The sequence below is a fragment of the Eutrigla gurnardus genome (assembly GCF_963514095.1).
Source record: "Eutrigla gurnardus genome assembly, chromosome: 18".
Taxonomy (NCBI): domain Eukaryota; kingdom Metazoa; phylum Chordata; class Actinopteri; order Perciformes; family Triglidae; genus Eutrigla; species Eutrigla gurnardus.
The window spans coordinates 7,262,693-7,286,767 of record NC_139929.1 but is presented as its reverse complement, the minus strand read 5'-3'; the positions used below and the strand labels follow the sequence as shown (position 1 = coordinate 7,286,767).

At 43.8% G+C, this 24,075-nt stretch overlaps 1 protein-coding gene across 1 annotated transcript; it reads left to right on the top strand.

The window, feature by feature from the left end:
* The first annotated feature begins 877 nt into the window (after nucleotides 1-877).
* LOC311028562 (F-box/LRR-repeat protein 7-like) lies at nucleotides 878-24,057 on the top strand. The gene is made up of 4 exons (XM_084033197.1): nucleotides 878-1,276; nucleotides 6,193-6,282; nucleotides 20,732-21,349; nucleotides 22,226-24,057. The coding sequence occupies exons 1-4, from the start codon at nucleotides 1,240-1,242 to the stop codon at nucleotides 22,960-22,962; spliced, it is 1,482 nt and encodes a 493-aa protein (XP_083889323.1). The 5' UTR covers nucleotides 878-1,239; the 3' UTR covers nucleotides 22,963-24,057.
* The last annotated feature ends 18 nt before the right edge of the window (nucleotides 24,058-24,075 follow it).

The window sequence follows — 24,075 nt, the reverse complement described above, 5'->3', positions numbered from 1 at the left end:
AAGTTTTGTGCAACATTTATCATTTCTGTATAAATTGAGAGAGTGACATCTGGTGGTCATATTTTAAACACTACAGACAACCATGTTTTCTCTTAAAAAATTACTTTAATCCTCTCTCTACCTTCAGTTAAAGGTCTTTTCCACATTCATAAATAAATCTGAAATAAAAACCAGCACAGCTTTATGAACCTCTCTAATTAAGACTCTGCATAGACCAAAATAGCCCTTTTGTCCTCAGCAGATCTGCGGGCTCTGTGCATTTAGAAAGGAATTTCAACATGTATCCCGAATATTAAGTCACCTGTCAACAGCAGACAACTGGCTTTGTCCCGCGACTTTACTTCCAGATATCCAATGACCTGCACGACTGCTATTCATAGACACATTCCCACAAGTGTGGTTAAACCATTCTCCTCTGTCAGCGGGCCTATATCCTCAGAATACTTCTAGATTAGGTGTCCTTTGTTCTGATTGGCTGAATCACACCTGTGATGACATAACACTTAAATATGAATGAGTGCACTTGAAGGGATTACTTCCATTATGTCAGCTATGGGCTGTGGTTGTGTCATTCCAGTGGTGGACAGGAACTCCATTTACCTTTAGGTACTTTATTGAGTATATCTGCCACTTTACACGTCAAAGGCAAATCTTTTTTTAATTATTTTTTCATAACTGAAGACTTTTTATTTTTACTTGTACCAGACATCAATATTGCTATATGAAGTCAAAGGTCTGAGTCACAGTGTGTCGTCGGTGTATCTTTCTTTAGATATCCACATCTCCCTCCCTGGTCTGCGGTCTCTTTAAATCCACATCCAGAGGAGGAGAGCTGCGCGAGTCCTCACAAACTTGTCTGGCCGCCGTGATTGCCCGCACTCAGCCTGATAAACAGCTGCTTACCATTTAGGCCACTTCACTCAAGTTTTCTCCCAACTCCTCGAACCAGGACTCCCTCTCTCCCCCCTCCCTCTCTCTCGCTACACATCTCTTTGTTTTGTGGACGTGCAGATATAGAAAGTCTGCACCGCTGGAGGCTCGAGTCTGGACTTTAGGGTTTTGCGTAATGCCGAGGCGTCCTCCGCTCAACATCTGGATTAACTATTTGGAGTCGGGGCTAGCGGCCCTACACGGAGCTCCGACTGTCTCGCCTATCTGAAAGACGGCTCCTTTTCTCTGGAATTTAAACGCCCTTTTGACACGCCGACGTCTTTGCGCATAGATTATGTATTCTTTAAAATGGGTGCGAACAATGGAAAACAGTATGGAAGCGAGGGTAAGTGCTCTAATTGCAACTTTGACGCATTCTGTTTGAATTACACATAGAGGGAAGTTTATTTATTTATTTTTTTAATCAAACTAACCTCCACAGAGGCTACTATGTTGCCGCCATCTGCTACAATGTCTCTCGTGCGCTAAAACAGACAGCAACGTGCGGTTTCTTAGCTCTGTAGCTTCCTTGAGTTTGTCCCTAGACAGCAGTGAGCTAGCTTAAACTACCTCTGCCCCCCCTCTATATCTTTCATTTCCACACTGTGTAACAGTTTTCTGTTTGCGTAGAGATGAACGTGAGCCACATTTTAAAAAAAAACGTTAAATGTATCATGTGGGGCTGCAAGTAACTTTAAATTACCAACTTCTTATAGGTTAATTAAAAATAAAAAGGATGTGCTACGTTTATATTCTTCATATAAGACACAGTGACACCTAGTGGCCATATTTATAACACTAAAGTACAACATTTGAGGTTTAAACAAAAACACTCTTCAAAAAAATACACTTTAATTGTGTGTCCAGCTTCAGTTTTGTACATTTTACATCTTTATAAAATTAAAATATTGGAGGTAACGTGCTCTATGAGTTGCATAGGTATTATTTGACAACTCCATAATCACTTAATCAGTCAAAGACAGGCAATTTGGCAGGGCAACAGGTAGGCTAATGTTTGGGGGTTTTTAAAGGGCGTATTCCTGGAGGTTTAGTGGAGGTGGGTCAAAGGACACCAGTGTTTTGGCATGTGGGCACTTAGTCAGTCTTATCTTGATAAGAGCCAATTCCAGAGATTTTTGTCCACAATCCCTTGACCCATGTGTTGTTTTATTTGGCAGCCATTTTGTGCATATTAGTCGATGCCATATGATCTTTATGTAAACAATAATGGGTAGAAGACACCCTGAAAAGACACAAAATAGATATGAAAAATGTGTAAGCCCTCCTTCGATGCTTTGTGATGGTGAACATGTATAAAAAATGTCTACAAACTTAACTGGAGCCTAATATTTTAGATCAATAAGTTATTATGGTTGTAATAAAAATATAAATATTGTCAATGTGGCACAGATTTCCTGTCCAAAGACAAGTAATATTGGATAAACAAATACCAATCTAGCTCATTACTTCAAGTATGAATCATGAAGAAGACAAAAAAAGTCATTAATGTAAAGCTGATTGTCTTTCTCACTCAGCTATCAGATATAATCAGAAATTGGTTCACTCAACTGGAATGCAGCTTAAATCTTGCTAGGAAACAATATTTTTTTGATAATATAATAACAAAGATTGATATCTAGTAACTCACATATAGCACAATATTGATAAAATCTCCAAACATGGCATTAATGAGCTCAGCAGGACAGTCAAACTCACCTCTATTGCTATATGTTTAGCCTTCATATTACCCCATAACCTCCTCTCCGCCCTGCAGTCTTTTTCATCTAATCTTCAAGATTACTTATTCCGAAAAAAACACACCGTGGTCCGACTCCACTGAGCACATTAGAGCAGCGATGTTTGTATAAATAACATTCCAGTGTGCTCTCTTTCTAAGTCAATAACTGCAGAGAAAAGATTGGAAGTCCTGATGTTAAAAATAACAAGTGGACCGGCTCCACCCAGGAATCCAGCCTGTTCAGGTGCATGAACAGACCCCCGTCACAGATTTGAATCTTTCTTGAGCTGAGATTGCAACATACCAACGATTTGAAAAGAAAAATTCTCTTTAGGTTAGCAGGCATTAGTCATGTGGGGAATATGTGATGAGGCTCTGCAGTTTGCATTCTCCTCTAGTGAATCACAAGGTCTTAATTCTCCCTTTCATTGCAACATTAAACACAGGCATTAAACTCCAAACTCAGTTAAGTGGAGGGATGTATGAAAAGATTTTGAAGCCCATAGGAAGAAAAGTACCATTCATTGCTTTAATTCATATTCTTATGAATCATTTTGCAGGTTTTTTTAGGGTTAGACAGCAGTTAATACACATTTTATGATGTCACACCAAACAGAACAACAACAAAATCATTCCACCTTTAAGTTTTCAATCCTGGATGATTTGGTGATGCTTCACTGTAAACAGCCAATCAAAATCCAAACTTGTGGTGTCAGCCAAATAATTGATTACTCCTTTTTTCCTATAAAAAGTAATAAAATAGAGAAAAATGTCCATCATAACCCAATGTGACATCTTTGAATGTCCCGTTTTGTCCAATCAACAGGCCATAACCCAAGATATTTAGTTAACAATCATAATTGATGACAGAATATTTGCACTCAAAACAGTTAATCATCAAAATAGTTGACAATTAAGTATTTTCTGTTGTGAACCGTGATCTGATTTCATGATGCACACAGAAAACGACTTCATAATGAGGTCATCGCAGAATGTAAATATGACCTAATGCTGCGAATAAAAATGCTGACCATTAAATGTATAAAATTTGATTTCATGAAAATCCTTAATTTTCAAATCATTTCATGTTAACTCAAAGTTAAGTAATTTCACATAAGAAAAACATGACGTAGTATTTATGGTACCAGCATCTTTCATTGTGTCTAAGGCCAGCATCTCGGTTACAAGTGCAGCAAACTGCAGTCTGTCGGTCCACATCTGTTTTCAAGTGTGATTCCACAATTAATTACACACTGGTCACAACTATGCAGCAACCCTCCACCAAGACATTATATAAGCATAAGACAGGAAACAGGAGCTTTTCTGAAAGTTGTTTTTCCAAGAAAGACAGAAAACAATCGGCCTCGCACAGATCCGCACATGCAGAGGAAAATAATCCCGTAACCTGCTAAATATTAAGATTTGCTCATTTTTTTTACCTCATTGCTTTCTGCTCTGCAGAAAAGTGGACATCTGCAAGCTCCTCGCGAATTTCTGACTCATTTTCTGGGGACTGAAGGAGCCATAGCAGATGTACCGGCTCAGTGATGTCACCACAAAATGTCATACCACATGAGCTGCGTTGGTTTAAAATGATTTCATATGTGCTGGTGTGATCATGTGTCTTTCGTGTGGCTGAATATGGAGTCACAGGTTTGCATTTTTTTCTTTCTTCTTCTCCCTACACAAGCATTTGCATTTACTGCCTATTTCGGGAACTGTCTCGTCTGTTTAGGTGGCTGCACTTGATGTGAATGTGGGCGTGACTGTTTGGGAATACCTCTTCGTGCTGGGTGAAAGGCGCATACTTAGTCTCAGGAAAGCCACAAAGCTGCATTTATGATCTGACGGAGGAATGAAATGCCATAAACAACTACTCCGCAGGCAGCCTGCAGTCACTGTGGCAGCCGAGGCACACATTCAAAGAATATCTCTTTGAAATTTAGCACTCTTGTGTGACTGTACAGAAATCTAAATCCAACAACACAAGGATAGCTCATAAAGTTAAAGAGTTGTAAATTTGCGTAAACGTAATAAAAGCCCTTTCATGTGGCAGCTGTACAGACCGTACGACCTAAGAAGTACGCCGCCGATGATACATTTTATTGTTATCCTTCATTAAAGCTACTACACTACGAGGAACCTTAAATTTTGGGTTGATTTTGGCAGTCCCTGTTGACATTTCCGAGCACCAGAATCTCTTTAGAAAACCTCTGATTTTACTGCAGCAGGGTCTGACAGTCTGCCCCGCACAGTCCTGGTTCTGCTTCTCCCGTGCCCCCCTTCCCTCCAGCAGGCCCAGCAGTATGGCCTGGGCCTCCAGCAGCTTGGTGTCGGTGTTGGCTCCTAGCAGGGACCGGCAGGGCAGTGAGGCGAAGCTCCACTCCTGGTTGTAGGAGGAGCTCTCCACCTCCCACGAGGGTTCCCAGCTATAGGTCGAAGGCAGCATTGAAGCCAGATCTCTCTGTCTGCGGTGGGCTGCTAGCGGCTCTGCTGGAGCCTGAACTGAAGGTTTCTGGTGAACCTGCATGATTATTTTGTGTGGATCCCTGCCCGGTAGCACTGATGACGAGCAATATGAAAATAAGCCAACCTTCTCGCTGATGGTCTCGTTTAGTTTTGTAGATCCAAACCGTTCTCACTGCTAACGGGTTTCTGAGGCACCCACCCGCTGCAGAACGGGCAGGGCAAGGCACGTTGTATAAAGACGGAGATAGTCCATGCAGAGTGGTTGGTACGGGAGGTTGATGGGTCAAAAAACACAGGACTTTCACTGAGACTGTAAAACAATGACATTTTGTTAGTTACGTGAATCGCATTAGTGTCGAAAGTCATCAAAATGTCAAACACGATCTTTTCCTAAACCTAAAATAGGTTATATTGATGTCTTAACTTAGCTTTCTGTGAAGTTGGAAGTTCATTTTGAAAATGCTCTATGCATGTAATGAGGGTATCGTGACACGCCGTGACTGACACGTGCAAAAGCGACGCTAGAGGCTAGTTTGAAGCTTCGGAGCGCTGACCAAGCTGCCGTATTAAAGTATTAAATCAAAATGGTTTCATAACCAGTTAGGAATTCCTCATAGAATCTTGAAAGCGAGTGCTCGCTCGTATCTTGAGTGTTTCCTCGCGCGTCATCTGTGGAAGTGAAGGCTGAGGGAGGATTTCTGGAGACTTTATTCTCCTTCCAAACATCAAAAAACGGACACTCACTCAAACAAACCAGCAAGAGACTTTGTGCACGTGCCAAGGCTAGCCATTCATTCAAACGCGAGGAGCATAAAAGTCACGAAAACAGAGAGTAATGGGCGTTATATTTCCCTACACTTCATACTTCCTTACCGTATTAAATACGTCACGAAACACCTTATCTCTGACGGACAGGAATTACGCATAAAAAAAGTGTTTTCAAAAGCGTGTGCGAGTAAAAAAAAAACCCAGTAAATCCTAACTGCAGTTTGTCATCCTAAAGTTGCTATCCTGTGTCCCAGCAGTTTTGTTTTTCTTCCCATTTCCCCCTGCAGGTAAAGGGAGCTCAAGCATCTCTTCTGACATAAGTTCGAGCACAGATCACACACCAACCAAAGCTCCAAAGAATGTGGCTACCACCGAAGGTAAGGCATCTGGTGCTCATTAACCAAACTCCCCTCCCTTTCTTCTTCTCCTCCTCCTCCTCCTCATCCACTTTCTGCGCTGCCTATTTTTGGAGAGAAACCTGCGCGTTCCTGGCATAATCCTAAACTGAAAACAAACTCCCATCAAAAACCAAAGGCATTTGAGAAGAAGAAGAAGAAGAAGAAGAAGAAGAAGAAGAAGAAGAAGAAGAAGAAGAAGAAGAAGAAGAAGAAGAAGGGGGGAAAAACACTTCTGGCTTCTCATTGTGAAAGAATGTTTATCTAAACTGTGGTCGTATCAGGCTCAAAGCGTTGCCAGGGAGGGAGGTACGCTAGCTCCGGAGAGGGATTTTGCTGGAGAAGGTGTGGGGAGTAAAAAGGGAGCTTCACCTTCTGTTGTAACTCCTATCTGTGCAGTTCTCTGGCTCCCACTTTTCTCCTCGCCCAGGCAATCTTCCAACCAACCGCACACCGACTGTAGGGAACCGCTCCTCTTTGTCGGGAGTGCATGTGTTACGTACCGTGGTACAAAAATATGTTGTAGCTGACAGATGCCTTTTGAAGCCTCCTGTCAGCAGGTGCGATACATTTTTAACAATCTGTCAGTCAACTTTTATTTTCATTTTAAAAGAACAGAAAACAAATATCTCCAAAGCTTAAATTATACCGCAATATCCTGCACTGTCTTGTAAAAAAAAAGCTTGAATTAAAATCTAAGCTCCCTGAGAAATCAGTTTGTTATGAAACACATTTCATTCATTCGTTTAATACTTCAGCCCACATGGTCTCAACCAAAAATATTTCTTATTGACAGCACTTGTTATTATAATCAACTTGCTTGCCAAGCAAAATCCTGAGCAAAATATCCCCAAGCTGTTTTATCCCAAATCTTAACCGAAATCATTTGATATAATGTCGACTCCCAAAAAAAATCTGATGGAGCAAATTCATAAGGAATGGGCCCTCGTTTGTTTTGGTTGGATTGTATAAAAGAAAACTCCACGGGGCAACTTTAAACCTTGATGGCAGTTTCCATAATTATTTGAGACAAACACATAATTTGTAAAAACATTCAATCTTCAATAAAAATATTTATACTATTTTGTAGTACATTACTTTTGAATTATAGGAAATTATTTGCAAACAAATTCTGCAGACGTTAGAGGCCAGGATGGTTTGTGGGTCAAGAAACTTTCACCCAGGAGACCGCTGTTCATGTCAAGTACTTATGTTGCCAAGACATAACCACGTGTTTTTGTGCTTTTTGGCTCTGTTTTGTTCTCCACCATATATCTGCTCCACGGTGCTCATCAGCTATATTGTCTGTGTGCTGTTTGTTGCTGAGCTGTTGGTGTAAAGTTGGCTTATTAGAGCTTCTTTGCTGAAAACAGCCGGCCTGCTGGAGGCGAGGTCTTATGAGAGCCTTGAGAGTGAATCAAAACGATAACGGTACGCCTGGAAAACTAAGACCCTGAAACTGTGAAGCTGAGATAAACTGCAGTTTTGGATCATTCACTGTGGTTTCATGACTAAGATCAGACAGTGAACATGACATCTCAGATTTTTAACGTTATCAACCTTAAGCCGGACACATTATGGCGTCTGTGCTGTTGCCTCTTTCTCCGAGTTGACCAGTGACTCACCACTTGTACGCATATACACTCAGCCCTGTTCCTCTCGTGCATTGTCATCACCAATCTTAAATTTGCTCTGGCATGGTGAATGTAGTGTTCTTGTGGTGTTGGAGCTGCCCGGAGGAAAACAAATAGCAGCTCCAGCCTGTGTTTGTAGCTGTCAGTCAGCCGGAGATTTCCCCGTTGTTTCTCCGAGAGAACAAAGCGCCGGGGTTAACCTCTCACGGCACGATCAGATGGGCTTTTGGTTTCAAGCAAGATGTGGATCATTTGTTTCGGCGAGGTTAATTCATTGTTTAACCTCTTTAGATACAAAGCGAGGCGAACCGTCCTCCTGTGGGCGCGCATTAGGACGAGGCACATGACGCATTTGATTTGGAAATGCTGACTCACTCGAGGAGCTGCTGGAAGTGCACCCGGAGTATTTTGGGGAAGTTGATAATTGTCCTCGATGTATCTACACGGAGAACAACCTGTGCAGATACAAATATATAGACATAGTATAGACCATGACCAGCGGCTTTCCGACCATAATTTCCCTCCTGTGTTATGACCGAAATTGTTATTTTTTTCCTCCATGCTAAGTGGGAGTAATTACATGGTCTGGAACCGCCACGGCCACAGTCAAATCCCCCCTCCTTAAAATGACACACACTTATGCATACAAACACACACACACACACACTCACACACACACAGTGGCAGATACACAGTCTTGCCCACCTCGTCCTGTGGTCCACTAAACTAATCAGGAAGCAGTCTGGTCTGTTTCCCCACCACACGCTGGGAGTATAGGGCCGTACACAGTAATGCCACTGTTGCATTCATTTAGTTAGTTAGTTAGTAAAACAGTAATGCCATTATAGATACATCCAAAGACTTTAAGGTAACACGTTTTTATGCTAAGGTTCAAATAAATTGTGCGGAAGAAAGAAAAAGAAATGCCATGAGGCAAAGGTTTATCCCCATGATGGACTTTTCTCCCCTCATCTATTACGTAGCTGTTTCGGATACTTGAGTAGCCAACTTTTTTTTTTTTTTTTTTCATTTTTTATGTCCTGAAAAACACCATAATGTTTGGTTCCCAGTAAAAGGGTCAGGGGAAATCCACCCTTCTTCATCCAGACTAATATTCCACACATGTCTGGATATGAAAAATAAATACAAAATCAGGTAAGGTAGTCAAACTGACGTTTAACACACTGATGTTTAACTACAGCTTGCTTGAAATGATATTTTGGGACAACTGAACCATACAATTCCACTTAAAGCTGCTATATAACTTTTGCTGAACGGCAGCCAAAGTGGCTATGTGACAATTATGAGATAATGGCCGATGTAAAAGTAGAGAAGAGTCTCCGTCCTGTCTGTTACACAGCTAGTGAACTAACCTCACCCAGCAGCTGCTGGTCATATCAGACCCAGTAAGGTTGTCTCTACGGAGTGTACTGAGTTGAGAAAGAGTGTGCTTTAATGCTCATGGAATCACATTTTCATTTGTAAGAAAAGATTGTTAATTTCCTCTTTTAAAAGACACATTATCTCCCTTTGTTAAAAATCCAAACCAGACGAGCTGCTGGGAATGGAATCCAAACAGAATTCTTCTATTTTCCTACAAATAAAAACGTCACCAGATGAAGCTGAAAGATGCGATAATCATCTCAAAAACTCTTTGCATACCGGGCTCTAAACTCAATGAACCATAATATTGAATCACCGTCCGGCCCTAATATCAGCACGCAGACGGAAAGTAGGTCATTGTCTGTAACGTCTATTCCTCCTAAAATCAACATTTGGAAGTTACACTCGTTCTGCTCCCGAAAACAAACCGAGTCGGGGCGGCCGTCTGGCAGGTTTTTGCAACGTGTCTCTGTTTTCATTTATTATTTAGCAGGAGCTTGTGGTGGCCTGACCCACTTGCTTATTAGCCGCAGACAGAAAGGCACAGTCCTGGACAGTAAATCCTTCCTGTGGGATGAATCTGAGTGTCTCTCAGCAGGGGTTACGCTGTGACCCTGTCTGGGCCTCAAGGGTTTGCTTTGGCACAGCTTAACTCAGGGTACCTCAGGAATATGGCTCAGATAAACCGACAGCACACTGACAAGTCCGGCCTGTGTGCTGAAACTCTCCAACTCGCCGTTTTCATCCTATGGTATCAGCTGTGTCGAGCCTCAGATGCAATGCAGACCCACAGGGGCGTTGATGAAGTCAAAGCAGCCATGCTACAGGGTCGGGTCAGCTCCTTCACCCGTCTATAATGGCACCAGGAAGGCAGCTGAGACACAGGGGAACGGTGGGAACAATGAACATGCCGACTTCCTCCACGTCCGCCAAGGACCACAGAAACGGTGATAACAGTGACGGGGAAAAGCTGACTCTGTCCTTCCACACCAGACAACACTGGAAGATTACACTGTAACCATCTCGTGATTTATAGGCAATTCTCCCAAAGCAGTAGAACACTCCTGATTCCTGCATAATGTCGCTTCCAGGATCAGACCACACAGTATCAGTACCAAATAAGGCTAAATAAGACATCAATTTGTCTTTTTATCATAGCTGGAGAAAACCAGGTATGTGTAATTTTCATGGGAGATCTGAGTGCATATGAAATAATACAAGATACTGACAAAAAAGTACAAAAACATAAGTAAAAAAAGTTTAAACAACACTGAAAAACACTTTGTATGTCAAGCTGGTTGTGAAGGACTTCCTGCAATTATTAGTCAGGGTTTAAAGCAAGTTGCAGGAAGTAAACTATGACATCATAATATGGCATACATTATATTTCCGTTCAAATAAAATCAGCATGCTTCCATTGGTTGTCATTCCCTACCTGTCCACCAGATGTCCTCTGATTTATTTTCCATCAGCCACAGCACTCCCTCCTGCACTGCAGTCAACCCTTTTCCCTCCAGTCCCAGTCACCTGACTGACCCCGCCCACAAACTCACCTGTTCCCACTTTCCCTCATCAGCCCTGCAGCTATTTAACCACCCCCTTTCCCCTCACTCTGCTTCCTGCCTTTGCTTCCTGTCCTCTGCGTTTTGTTTTCTGAAACCTGGAATCTGAAACTTGTTACTTGATGATGTCATTGTTGTAGAAGAGCAGTGTTTGCATGGCTAGGTGGTCTAGAGAGATGGGCTTGGGACATGGGAGACCACTGTTTGTGTCCTGTTTGCTTTAAAAGCACAACAACGATTGTTCCCTCACCATAATCACACTTTTATTATTGTAACCATGACGATGACGTTCCTCTAACCCTAAGCGAAATAATAATTTTAAAGATACTGCGGGGAGTTCTGTGTTTATACTGGCGGTCCCTGTGAACAATAGCGGTAGTGTTTCTGAGCACCAGAGTCCCTTTAGAAAACCTCTCATTTTAGAGCAGCATGGTCTGATAATCCCCCCCGATCAGTTCTGGTTCTGGTTCTCCCGTGCCTCCCTTCCCTCCAGCGTACCCAGCAATACGGCCTGGCCCTTTTTGGCTGATTTTCTTATAGAGGTCATATAGAGGCATTAAACTGAGACATTTCATAACCAGTGAGTAGTTACTTGTAACTTAAACCTACTTTGCTCGGCACACAGGTGTTTTTAATTACTCTGGCTAATAAAAAACGTTTTATTTGGCTGAATCACAAACTCCTATTTAATAATTACAGCTAGACACCGCCTTAATATTGATCAGTTTTAGTTCCCACAGCGTTCCCACTCGAGGTATGTTTAGCTGTGCAGTCTAAACAGCCCCGCCACAGAGCTCCCGTCTCCAACATGTTAATATTCTTGCCCTCCCAAAGGCAACAAATCCCTCGCAACTTCATCCGCAAACTAACCTCACGCGTTGATGACCCCTTTACCCGTGTTTACCCAAGCAGATGTATAGTGTTTCACTGTTGATTTTCACCGTGCCAAGTATGAAAAGAGGCTGCAGCGAGGCTTTTTTCGTCCTCGCTGCAGAGCGGAGATTTAAGTTGCTATCTTCCGTTTGAGTTGCACGCGTAACTTTTTATCATTCGTCAGTAGTCATTAGTGCAGTATATCTTCTAAGCCAAACGTGCAAACTTGGAGCTGGTGTGACAAATGTATCTTTTGGTGAAACTCAATGCTGCATTTGTTCTGCTGCGTTGCAGTGTTGGACGTTCTCACACAGGGAAGAGAAGTTTATTTAGATAAAGAAGCATCTGTTCTTTTTGCAGGGAAACGTTTGGCAGGTGATTGAGTATGTTATGGAGGATTAGAGGAAGTTGCATTGTTGATTGTACTCTTTATGCAAAGGAATTCACAGCCCCGAGATGTTTGTACTTGTTAAATGCAGGCAGTATTGTTTTTCTTTCTTCAAAGACGAAGCAGCAACCTGCAGATATTTTAAGGCTTTTTCATGAAGATATCAGTGCATTCACCTCTAATCCTCACTGGAAATTGTCTACGTAAAAAGAGAACACAGAGAGGCAAAGAATGCCAATGCTTTTTTCCCCCCCAGATTTTCTCCATCAGCTGTCCTCGCTCCTCCCCCTTCCTTTCTGCCGCTCTTATAGAGCCAGGAAATCTGAGCGAAAAAGCACAGAACAAGGCGGCGAAAGAAAAAAGAAAACAAGCAAAGGCAGTTTTGCAGAGGAGATGGAGGAGGAGGAGGAGGAGGAGGAGGAGGGGGGGAAGGCAGTTCAGCGAGCAGATCTCTCAACTCCTCTCTGATTACCGCTCGCTCTTCTCATTCTCCGTCTCGGGGAGGAAGCGCCGGCCCTGTTGTTTTGAATGCCATTTTCCTCGACAGGGTCACATTATTTCAGTTCTACTACAGCAGCGTGTTTGACAGCAGTTGGGAAAGACGCCACTTGGCCCCGAAACACACCCTCGGCTTCCTGTCAGATTTTGGCCCGCGAGTTGATGTTTTTACTGCGATACACCTGGGTCTTTGGGCTTTTCATGTGGCAGCATGACCACAGTTGTGGACCAGCTGAACTGACACATCGGACTTCCCCTTCCCCTCCTTTTTTCTTTCTGTGGTTTGTTTCATTACGTAAGCGGCTAAAGTGTCAGTTGTGGCCGAAGCTGCAATGGTTCAAAAATGAGGGGAAAACTTCTCCCCAAGCAGCGTTCACGAAGGTGGCCGTGGTTGGATAAATTGAATCAGAACTAAATTACTTTTATTTTTTTTTCATTTTAATAACGTTTTGTGGTGGCATCTAACACCTCTTACTCACTCTTTGGATGGAGAAAACATTTATTTTGGTTGTCAAGGAGCTGGACCATCAGTGTCCGGTCCTAGTGAGCCACCAAATACTTGATATTTCAGTGGCTGATCGTCTATTAATCACGTTTTGCTGTTGTATCTTTGCCTGACGTGTTTTTTTTATCCACATTAAAAGTTGCTGACATTGCTAACATTCTTCCTGTGACAAATATTGAGGATAATATAAATGTTTACAGTGAAAGACCAACCAAAACGGTGCATGCTATTAAAAAATGTAGCTGATAAACGTATTACAGTATTTTATAAAGCACTTTCCTGAACTTTCCCTAAAGGCACTTCTTTGAGACAAACAACCTCTCACTGGAGTTAAAGTGAACCATCTCGGGTTTATAACCAGGATGTTCCAGCACTTCCTTTGCTCTGTTGCTTCAACCACATGAGATCATTACATTTGCTCCTCATCACAACCAAATCAACCGTTGAGGCCAGCGCTCGCTTTTCCCGTCCTGTCTGATGTGCAGTCCTCCTTGTAGTTTTGCAGTGTGTAGCCAACGTTACACACCTCTGTCATTTAACGTGACTGACGCTGCGAACTCGCTACACCGCCTCGCACGCCGTCGCCAAAAAGCCTCAACGGAAAAGGCATTTCATGCACATGATTCTCTGCAAAAAATCTTTGACATCCTGATTTAACAACCTGTAAAACAAATGACATCATCTCGATTTTGGAATGGGTTTGCCAAAGGCCAGATCAGTTTAGCATGATGCCAAATTGCTTTTGGAGTCTGAACTGTCATCTCTATTCTGGAAAAATATGTGCTGTGACGAATGGACGCTCATTTTTAGTTTTTTTAGACTTTGAGCCGAGCACGCCTTCAAATTTAAGATATCCGTGCGTCTGCTGTCCTCCTCAGCCGAGGGTTTATAAAGTGGCGATGCCAGCGTGTGGAGACGTTTGTGTCTTTTGAACTGACAGACGGACTTTAAGAGGGGGGAAAACTCCCTCAAGGAAATTAGTCGTGTTGCATGGGGAAAGAGCGTAATAGTTCCTGGCGCACGTGAAGCCGAATCTGCTGCTGCACGAGCTTCAAAAACTGAATCCTGAGACTGAGTGAGTGTGAGAATAGCTGCAGTCCAGGAGTAGTGGAGTTATGGGGGTTGTGCGGAGCTAAGGAGTCTGTTTCCTGTCCAAGTGTGCACATTGTAAAGGAACCAGCAGGCCCTATTGTCTTTCAGGTTGACCAGTGACGTAAGGCCTTCCTGTAGTGAAGGCTTCGCTGATAGCCCGGCCGCCACGCTGTACAGTAATATCAACTTCCATGTATTCAATAAAAACCCAAGACGGACCCAGATGGGTTTTTTTTATCCCAGGAGTTCTCTCTCAGTCGGATGTTTCCCTTTAAAAAACTGGAGCACGTTACCGTTTAGTGCTGATAAATCAATCCTCTTTCAGTCAAATCCCTCCTGCCCGGTTGTTTTTTCACTTATTCTTTTACCCCTTATGTGCTGATTTTGAATTTGATTTCCTGATTCCCTCACATGCGTCGCACCACCCTGTCAGGGTCTTGGTGGTACGGTGGGGGGGGCCCGGTGAAACATGTCACAGGGGCTAATGGCATTGAGGTAATGGATTGGTCTGTTCTGCCAGATGCAGCAGTAATAATCCTGCGAGCTCCAGACAGGGTCTTAGCAGAGCTTCACAGCACTGCGAGATCCCGAAAAGAATCCCTACAGCTTTTAGTTTATGACCACTGCGTCAACGTCTGTATTGACCCTGCCTGTGCACTTGTCTCCGTCTCTGCTAAAGTCTGCAGACTCCTTTGCCAATTTATCTTCCCTCTCCGTCTTTTCCTCTCGCCCCTATTTTCTCTCCGAGGCCCTTGAAACGACTCCCTTTAAATCTGTTTTTGTGCGTTCCTTTAAAAAAAAAATCATCTTTTTGTCATTAAGGCGACATCACTCCGAACACGCAGCTGCATCCTTCTCATCATACAAGCATCTTGTCTTTTTTTCGGCGATCACTTCCATTGATTTACACTGAACTTCTGGTATCAAAGCATGATCCAGATGTGTCTCAGAAGTACGCGGATGTTAATGGGATCCTGCTGCGCCACTGCTGTGGATCAGCTTAGATTTGGGTATTAGTGGCAAATGATTTAAGCCAAGTATGCCTTTCTGTGGCTATACGCACATTCAATATGCATGAGTTTCTCTTTCATTTCACCACTGTTCCGTTGTTCTTTGTCCAGGGTAACGACCAGATGTTCCACTGTTGCTCCTCTGATCTTCCTAAACCAAACTTGAATCTTCCACCATCTGCACTCACGGTCCCCTTCAAGAGCATTTCAACAGCTGCGTGGTATCTGTTCTGTTAATGATAGGTTTGCAGTGACACGGAGATATAAAACACGACACCGCACTGGTTAACTTACACACTCTTTCATGCTTAGAGCTTGGAGCTGCAGGTATATGAACCCAACTCACTGCCCACTTCCTAGCCTTTTTTTTTTTTCTGGAGCTTTCGATTGTATCAGATGGTCTTTATTAGTGCAGGGAGTTTGCTCGGTTGTCATGGAGATGGAGATGTTGTCCACAGCACTTCTAGGATCTCTCATGTCTGTTGGTTTAAGCACAAAGTTAATTTGTGAGCTTGGAAATTGTTGAAGACTTGGGGCATGATCAGACTGCTGTATCCTTTTTTAATTGTTGCTAGGTAACCAACAGATGAGTGCTAATATAAGATGGTATAATATAAGCTAATATAAGCTAATATAATCAAATCAAAAGCAAGAGTACAGCACTCATTTGCCTCCTGATAACCGTATAGCTCCGTCAAAAGTCACCACATGAGAAAATCCCGAATGACATCAGGTGCTTTTCCACTCGGAGCTGGGGGTTTTTTCAGCTCAAGGTGTTCAGGGCGATCCTGCGAAAACGTCAGGCGCACAGAGCGGAAAACTGCAAGGTGCTCGGCAACACTTCGCTCCCATTGAAAACAATTTCAAAAAGCCGCCCCAGGCTGTTAAAAAGTGCTCGGTCTGATCAGGGACTTAACGATCCCAACTCAAGGGACACTTACGCGTGATGGAGTAGAAAGCTCTGGAAAAAGCTAATACATTAAGTGGACCTTGAGTTATATCATAGACGGCATGACTTTATACTAAGGACATTACGTTAAGAAGGTATGCAGGTCGCTGATTGTATTTCCATACTTTCTCTGAAAGGATAATATCCTTTCTGCACTTGATGAAATGCCTTTGGTTCTTATTTGTGTAGCATCAGATGCTTCATCTGGATTGTTTTTGGAACAATGTGTTTGTCTTACTATAGAGAATAGAATAAAGTGCTAAGGTTGGACATCCTAGAAAATGTCTGCTGATTGTAAAGGCATCATAGTGCAACATCATCATATAGAAATAAGACTGGCACGCTACTGAAAGACTACTAGAGGTTCTTCAGATGCAAACAGGATGCACTTATCTCGTATCCAGAAGTAATAAAGTATGGAAATTGTGTAAAGAAAGGGGAATAATTAAATCATAACATCATTTACAGCCTCAAAAGTCAATGGTGGGTAGATAAACAGATGCTTTACACCGCCAGAAAACGGAGATAGATAACACCTGGGCGTCTTTAAGGAGACCCAGGTGCTACCTATCCAAAAATCCAGCGCAACCACGCAACTGCAAAGCTGTCTTCATTTAACTTCTCCCACCGGCTGTGTGAAAGTGTGACTGAGCGAAGGGAAGGGGGTGGATGTAGTCTAATTAGCAGCGCTGCGTTTCTCCCCTCGGAGCGCTCTTCTGATCAGTGACACATGTAATTACGCAATTGGGGAAGTTGCTCCTTAGCCAGTGGCAGATGAGTTCATCTCCTGCGTGCGGAATCCATCCCATTAGCGCGGACTTGGACAACAAAGAGAGTTCATCCATCACGGCTACAGGCAATGTGTTCGTGTCACGCCGTCTGTGGAAAATCTGACCTCCTCCTGCGTGTTGAAGCTTCTGTAGACCTTTGCCACGGGATTCATTCGTAAATTGAGCGTTTTAACCATAAATGTACGAGCTTATGATTAATGTTCTTATTATTTAATGAAAATATTGAATTTCAGGGGGAAATATACTGATTTCCACTTGTTTGACAAAAAGCTCCGTGCTGCATAGTGTGTGGTTTCCAGCCCTGTTGGATAAATCCACAATCACTTGGTATTAACTCAGGAATCTTGCAATATTTGTAGTGTACTTGAATAAACATGAAAAGCCCCGGCACCGCTATTGTCCTGACATATTTGGACAGGTGTGTGAAATTGGAAATAGACGAGGTGTTTATAATGACCTCAGAGTATTAAATCTTTTATATTATGATAAAAATACAAGATAAGCTACATGACCTCAAGGAAATAATCCCACAAATTTAAAGTTGAACGACTCATAAGCGGACCACCCAAGTATGTGATGCATTCGATTTAAACCGACTTTTAACACGCAACGCATTTTGGACGCCGTCCCTCGTATCTGGATGCGAGTGAGAAGTTTAAGGCGAGGGGTTTTAAAGTGAATCGGTGGACATGTTCCCCAGAGGACGAGCCTGTGGATGTCATCAGAGGCGAGGCGGGAGGCGGACGGAGCCGAGGTCTGGAATACAGATCCGCAGGACAGTCGTATGGGCGGTGTCACTGCCCAGCTGTCTGTCCCTGCACACAAATCCACATGACAGGCAGGATGCGGTCCATTTGTCATGAAAATGCTGACATATGCTGTGTAGAACCAGCTGGAAGTCGGTCCTGAAGCATCCGTGATCGTGATTCAGTGTACGTGACGGGGGCTAGAAGTGTGTTAATCAGCTGTTGATCAGATATCAGGGACAGGGAGATAAAGTAAAGCTACACCTAACAATATGTTTTATTCAAATACAACTGTAGAGTGTTGACTGAACCATGTCTGTCCAAGAGATTGAGAGAGTTCGCTTTGGGAAGTGGTTTTTTTTGGGGTTAATCAAGCGCAGACTTTCACCCAGTAGACCGCTGTTCATGTCCTGTGTGGAACCAAGTCAACATTTACTGATTTGACCTTGCATTTTGGAACACCAGTCTTACCTCAGTGACTTTTACGCCATAATTTAAGACTCAGTGAAGAAAGACCGAAAGATGTGCATTTATAGAGTTCCTAAAAAGGTTCCTGTCTTAAAATGGTAAAATCCTGAAGTCCTAAAGTCCTGAAGGCAACTCATTGGAGAAAATGTAAAAAAAAAAGTAGAGAAATCCAGAGATGAACAATGACAACACCTCATCTCTTTTGCCCATGAAGCCTGCAGACTCGTAGTTGGACAGCTGTAGGTGACATCACACTCTGCGGCTACTAGAAATGCTCTGAGTGATGACTATCAATCCAACTGAGCTCTTGAGATACGACGGGGAGAGTTGGAGGCGTGATGAGGAAACGCAGATAGCATCAGAAAAGAGCACTCAGTGTCCCAGTGTGATGGATCCTCGGGAGCCAGATCCCGACGAACCTATCTTACGAGGCGGGGGCACTCCGCCGTCTCACGCAACGGCGATGGGATCCAGCCGCCGCTTCTCACAGCTGCGTGGCGGCAATCAGGGCACATCTGTCAGGGGGGCCTCAGTGTTTACCGTACAGTGTCGGCCCCGGCACCAAACCCCTCATCTGGTGGCTTTGAAGCCACAGAGTTCATCTGCTGAAGAGGCCCCGTGACACGTTTTGGCCCAAACATCCAAAAACATGATCGCAAAATCCATGGAAACTGATATTTGATGGTTAAAGCTGGTGTGGCACCTTCATGGTGAACCCTGGGCTTTTGGACCAGTTTCCTGTTTCATATTCCCACAAATTACTAGCAAATATAATGTCACATAATGTCTTTTGCAGCATAGCGACAGAGAAGATACATGGAATGAATGGATGCAAACCAGCAGCGGTAAAGATCTGGTGTTAGTCCTTCAGAATGAAACACCGATGAGTCACACAGCAAGAAATTCATCATAGTAGAAGAAGGGAAATCAGTGTCTCCACAGACCTCAAAGGTCTAGAATGCAATGCAGCCACAATATATCTTTTAAAGGGGCATTCCACTAATATAACTAGGTCAAGGGGATCCACTGTTTTTATACGTCAAAGTCTCCTGACAGGTCTGGTTGAGTGCGACTGCTTATGCGTTTAAAAAAGGGTGTATCAGGGAGTTTTGTGAAATCCGATTGGCTGACTCATGTGATGTCATTTGAGTCAGCATGGGTTGACGCTGAAGACAAGAAATAAAACTAATTTGGGGGTGTGGAGTTAGAAAGAAATTAGCTTTCAAGACCTCTGTAGTCCAACCTGAGGCTATGTAAGCAGCTAGCATAACACACAAGAATCACAGTGGTCAAATTGCATTGGTTTTGACCTGGAATTTAAAAAAAGACAATATCTCTAGTTAATCTGTATCAGTTATGGTCTTGTTTTCCTTTTTAAACTGTCCTTTGAGAGTCCATCAAACTGATATTAAAGCAATGCTGAATCTACTCTGCTGAATGTACTCTAAGGGGACTACAACTACAACAGCTGTAATGTCTTCTGAGGCTCTGAAGGGAGATTTGACGAGTCTTGAGAAAATAACCTCAGTTTGGTCTTGGAGTCTACAAGCCTGCATTGCAAACTGAGTGCATGGAGTTCCAAAGATGTTGGTCAGGGAGGATTTAATGAAAGGATGCTGCATGTTGCATTATGGGAAGTGTAGGATCCTAAGGTTTTGCAATGTGGCCCTCTAAGGTTGGTCAATTTTTATTATTCAAACCTCATGTCACTTGTTGCTTTATGCACTTTAATGTTAAGCACATTGAGCATTTTTTTAAATCTCATTCAAGTCCACCACCTTTATGTAAGTGCAATATTAAATTGCTGGAGTCCCCCTTTAAGATGCTACTTTCTTTTCTTGCATAGAAACTCTTTCCGTCTCGGTCTTAATAGCAGGATCCCCATTAGCTGCTCTCTCCACCTCTCTAAAAACCCACAGATGACAGGACAGTCATTGTGATTTTAGTTGTCAAAAGGCATTCTGGGAAACGGGGAAATTAAAAGTGCATGAGTCAAATCTTTCGGAAAGTACAGGAAAACGGTAAATGACAGGGTTTCGTTGCAAAGTTATTCCTGGAATGCGTTCAACATCATTGATGATATGAAAGGAAGTGTTTCTGAAGTCGATAGTCTGCTGCACGTTGACGGATGGTGTTGAAGTTGGCTTCCAATTCGTAGCCGCTAATGGCTTATACTGGTGTGAAAGAAGTGTTAGATTTAGCAGTGAAGGCCTTTTAAAAAAAAGCTGCGTCAACTCTGTCAGATTTGTGAAAGCTTTATGTTATTCATGATTTCACTTTCCTCCATCCAGATCACTTGAGGTCTCGCTCAGAGATTGAGAGAGAGAAGCTGACTCCACAGCTTTTAAACACAGTTCAGATGTGTGAAACTTTGATCCTTTTTGTGAAAACAAGAACTTTACTGGTGTGAAGAAGTTTGAGGATGAGATTTTAATCTCCAAACCAAACCTGCGTCTACGTAATTTGAAAATGAGACAAAAATCAAACTTTTCTTTGTCTTCATCTCGTCTATCTTGTCCTCCTCTTATTCAGGTTTAGACTCCAGCACTCGGACCTTGAGCACCCCCAGCCCCGGTCTTATCCTGCCATCCAAGTCCTCCTCTCTCTCCTCACCTGCCCTCTCCAGTAACGGCCATGAGACCAACTCCTCATCCTCCTCCTCCGCCCACGCCGAGACCGTCGCCGTGGTCCACTCCCAACCCGGCACTCACACCCGCTCCCGCCAGTCCAAAAGCCACCACCACGCCCCCATCGACCTCCTCCCCGACCACGCCCTCCTGCAGATCTTCTCCCACCTCCCCACCAATCAGCTGTGCCGCTGCGCGCGCGCCTGCCGCCGCTGGTACAACCTGGCGTGGGACCCGAGGCTGTGGAGCACCGTCCGGCTGACCGGGGAGCTGCTTCACGCCGACCGCGCCATCAGGGTGCTGACCCACCGGCTGTGCCAGGACACCCCCAACGTGTGTCTGACCCTGGAGACGGTGGTGGTGAACGGCTGCAAGAGGCTCACGGACCGGGGGCTGCACGTGGTGGCTCAGTGCTGCCCGGAGCTACGCCGCCTGGAGGTCGCCGGCTGTTATAACATCTCTAATGAGGCGGTGTTTGAGGTGGTGTCCCGCTGCCCCAGCCTGGAACACCTAAACCTCTCAGGTAAAAAGAAATGTAATTCTATAACACCTTACCGTAAAGGAAGGCTCTCGGTTTTATTAACCCTGCATCACGCACATATGTGGAGTTACCTAAAACAATTCCTCTCCTCAGTCCCTCTCAGTCGTTTCTACCAAAGCTGGTGAACTCATTAGAGGAGCAGGAGAAGCTCTGCCAACCTTAAGCTCCCATGTGGGAGAAGAAAGGCTTTCTTTAGCTGAGAGCAGAACTTACCTCGACGTGAGCACGGAGAGTGGTCTGCTGCTTTCATTAAGGAAGTGACACAAATAACATTGACTTGGACAGGACGATGGTGGCAGAGCGGCGTCTGCACCATTAGCACCAGGAAGTAAGCCCTTTGTTGTAAAAATAGCCCACTTGTGGCTTTAATTTGAAAGGCACAAAATAATGATATCAAGTGTATTATTTTAACTGGTAAGGACATCAGCCATTTTTTTTTTTTTTTTTCAACCACAATTTCAGTCTTCGTGGAGTTGTTTGCAGTCAAACATTTTCATGCTTCTTGTTGCAGGCGTGTAGCCAAAAGCAGCAGGTTTTACTCGGGCGCCCTCAAGTGGCTACTTATGATTTAGCTTCAAAAGGGAACTTGTCCCAAAGGAAAGGTGCACATTTTTTCAAGTCAGTTCTAAAACTGTCCAAATGTGCATTGAAACAGTTTTTGCTGGATGTAATCATTCCACTTGTGAATACTGGCTCCTAAGAGATCCCTTACCTATTTAGTGGTTTACAGTCTACAAACTGTCTAAATGACAGACTTTTCAAATTGTGGACGTATCCTTTAAATGAAAAAAAAAAAGGATCTACTTTGGAGAAATTGATTGTTTTTGAGCTGATAAACTCTGCTTCCTCTCCCCCCAGGCTGCTCCAAGGTCACATGCATCAGCCTTACCCAGGAGGCCTCGCTCCAGCTGTCCCCCCTGCACGGCCAGCAGATCTCCATTCACTACCTGGACATGACCGATTGTTTTTCCCTCGAGGACGAGGGCTTGCGAACTATCGCCTCCCACTGCCCCCGCCTGACACACCTGTACCTGCGCCGCTGCACCAGGCTGACGGACGAAGCCCTGCGCCACCTCGCCCTCCACTGCCCTTCGATAAGGGAGCTGAGTCTCAGTGACTGCCGCTTGGTGGGGGATTTCGGTCTGCGGGAAGTGGCCCGCCTGGAGGGCTGCCTGCGCTACCTGAGCGTGGCCCACTGCACCCGCATCACCGACGTGGGCATGCGCTACGTGGCCCGCTACTGCCCGAGACTGCGCTACTTGAACGCGAGAGGTTGCGAGGGGCTGACGGACCACGGCCTGAGCCACTTGGCCAGGAGCTGCCCCAAACTCAAGTCCCTGGACGTGGGTAAGTGCCCCCTTGTGTCCGACAGCGGGCTGGAGCAGCTGGCTATGTACTGCCAAGGCCTGAGGCGAGTGAGTCTCCGAGCCTGCGAGAGCGTGACGGGCAGAGGACTCAAAGCTCTGGCAGCCAACTGCTGTGAGCTGCAGCTTCTCAACGTGCAGGACTGCGAGGTGTCGCCAGAGGCCCTGCGGTTTGTTAGACGCCACTGCCGGCGCTGCGTCATCGAGCACACAAACCCCGCTTTCTACTGAGACGGGGAGTTCTTGACAAGTGGATGTTCTAATATTCCTGCTACGGAGTTGGCGGAGTTCAGCGGCCGATGTGTCAGAACTGGTTGAAGACTGGTGTGCAATACTGGCCAGAATGAAATCTCCCTGGTGGCTGTTAGTGCTGAAAATACTTCCATAGACTGTATTTAACCTATTTATCTGTAAAAAAACAACAAAAAAACAACAAAAAAAGGCAGAGAAGTGCAGCATTTCAATATATCGCGTCTTTCAACGTCACACTTTACAATGCTGCAACATGCTACAACACTGAGCACAGTAGTTTTACCATGTGACGGCATTGTGATGTATTTTATTTCAACACCTTACGGCCCTGAAACATAACCATAATCGTACATTACTGCATCTATTTATAAACGGCAAGTATCTTCAGACTAAACCACTAAGAATGTAGCTACGAAGCAGCAACCAAAACAGAACCCCTTCTTGTTGCATATGCACTTTATGCAAATTGTGCTGACAATCACTTCAACTGAGCTCAAAGTGTCTTTTTTTTTTTTCATATTCTGTAAACGAAACTATTAGCCAGAGAACGTTTTCCAGCCAAATAGAAACAAACAGTCGAGATTAACAAAACAATGAACACATTGCTGCTATAACTGTGCCAATAAACTTCTTCAAAAGCCACCCCCGCAACTGTGAGTGTGTTTACTCGCATCCTCATTATGTTCTGAGTGGATTTTAGCTTTGGGAGACATTAAGGTGAACTGGAATATCAATGACTACCATATATCGATGTTTTAAGGATTCAAAGTTAGGAATCAAAGAGCACAGTTTCTGCTTTCAGGCCATTGGCTCAATTCAAATTGTTTAGAACATGCACCTGTCTGTCTACCACAAATGTCGTCCACATATATGTACTTTTCTCTGAGTTATATATACATTCATGCGGACCGTCATAATACTTTCTATTATATATACAGTGGAACGTCATAATACTATGTAATGACAAACAAACTGAAGTGTTAAATTCAGGTGGAAATACCACAGAATTGTGCGTCTTGTACTTCCTGCTGACTGCCAGTAGAGGGCAGTGTGACTGACTAATTGCTCTTTCTGGATTAGATGGAGATGTGA

Bases quoted from the DNA above. Each gene is read 5' to 3' on its own strand.
- LOC311028562 (XM_084033197.1), top strand. From the start codon at position 1,240: ATGGGTGCGAACAATGGAAAACAGTATGGAAGCGAGG. The intron at 6,283-20,731 runs GTAAGGCATCTG...CCTCTTATTCAG, and splicing joins GAATGTGGCTACCACCGAAG to GTTTAGACTCCAGCACTCGG. The intron at 21,350-22,225 runs GTAAAAAGAAAT...CTCTCCCCCCAG, and splicing joins GGAACACCTAAACCTCTCAG to GCTGCTCCAAGGTCACATGC.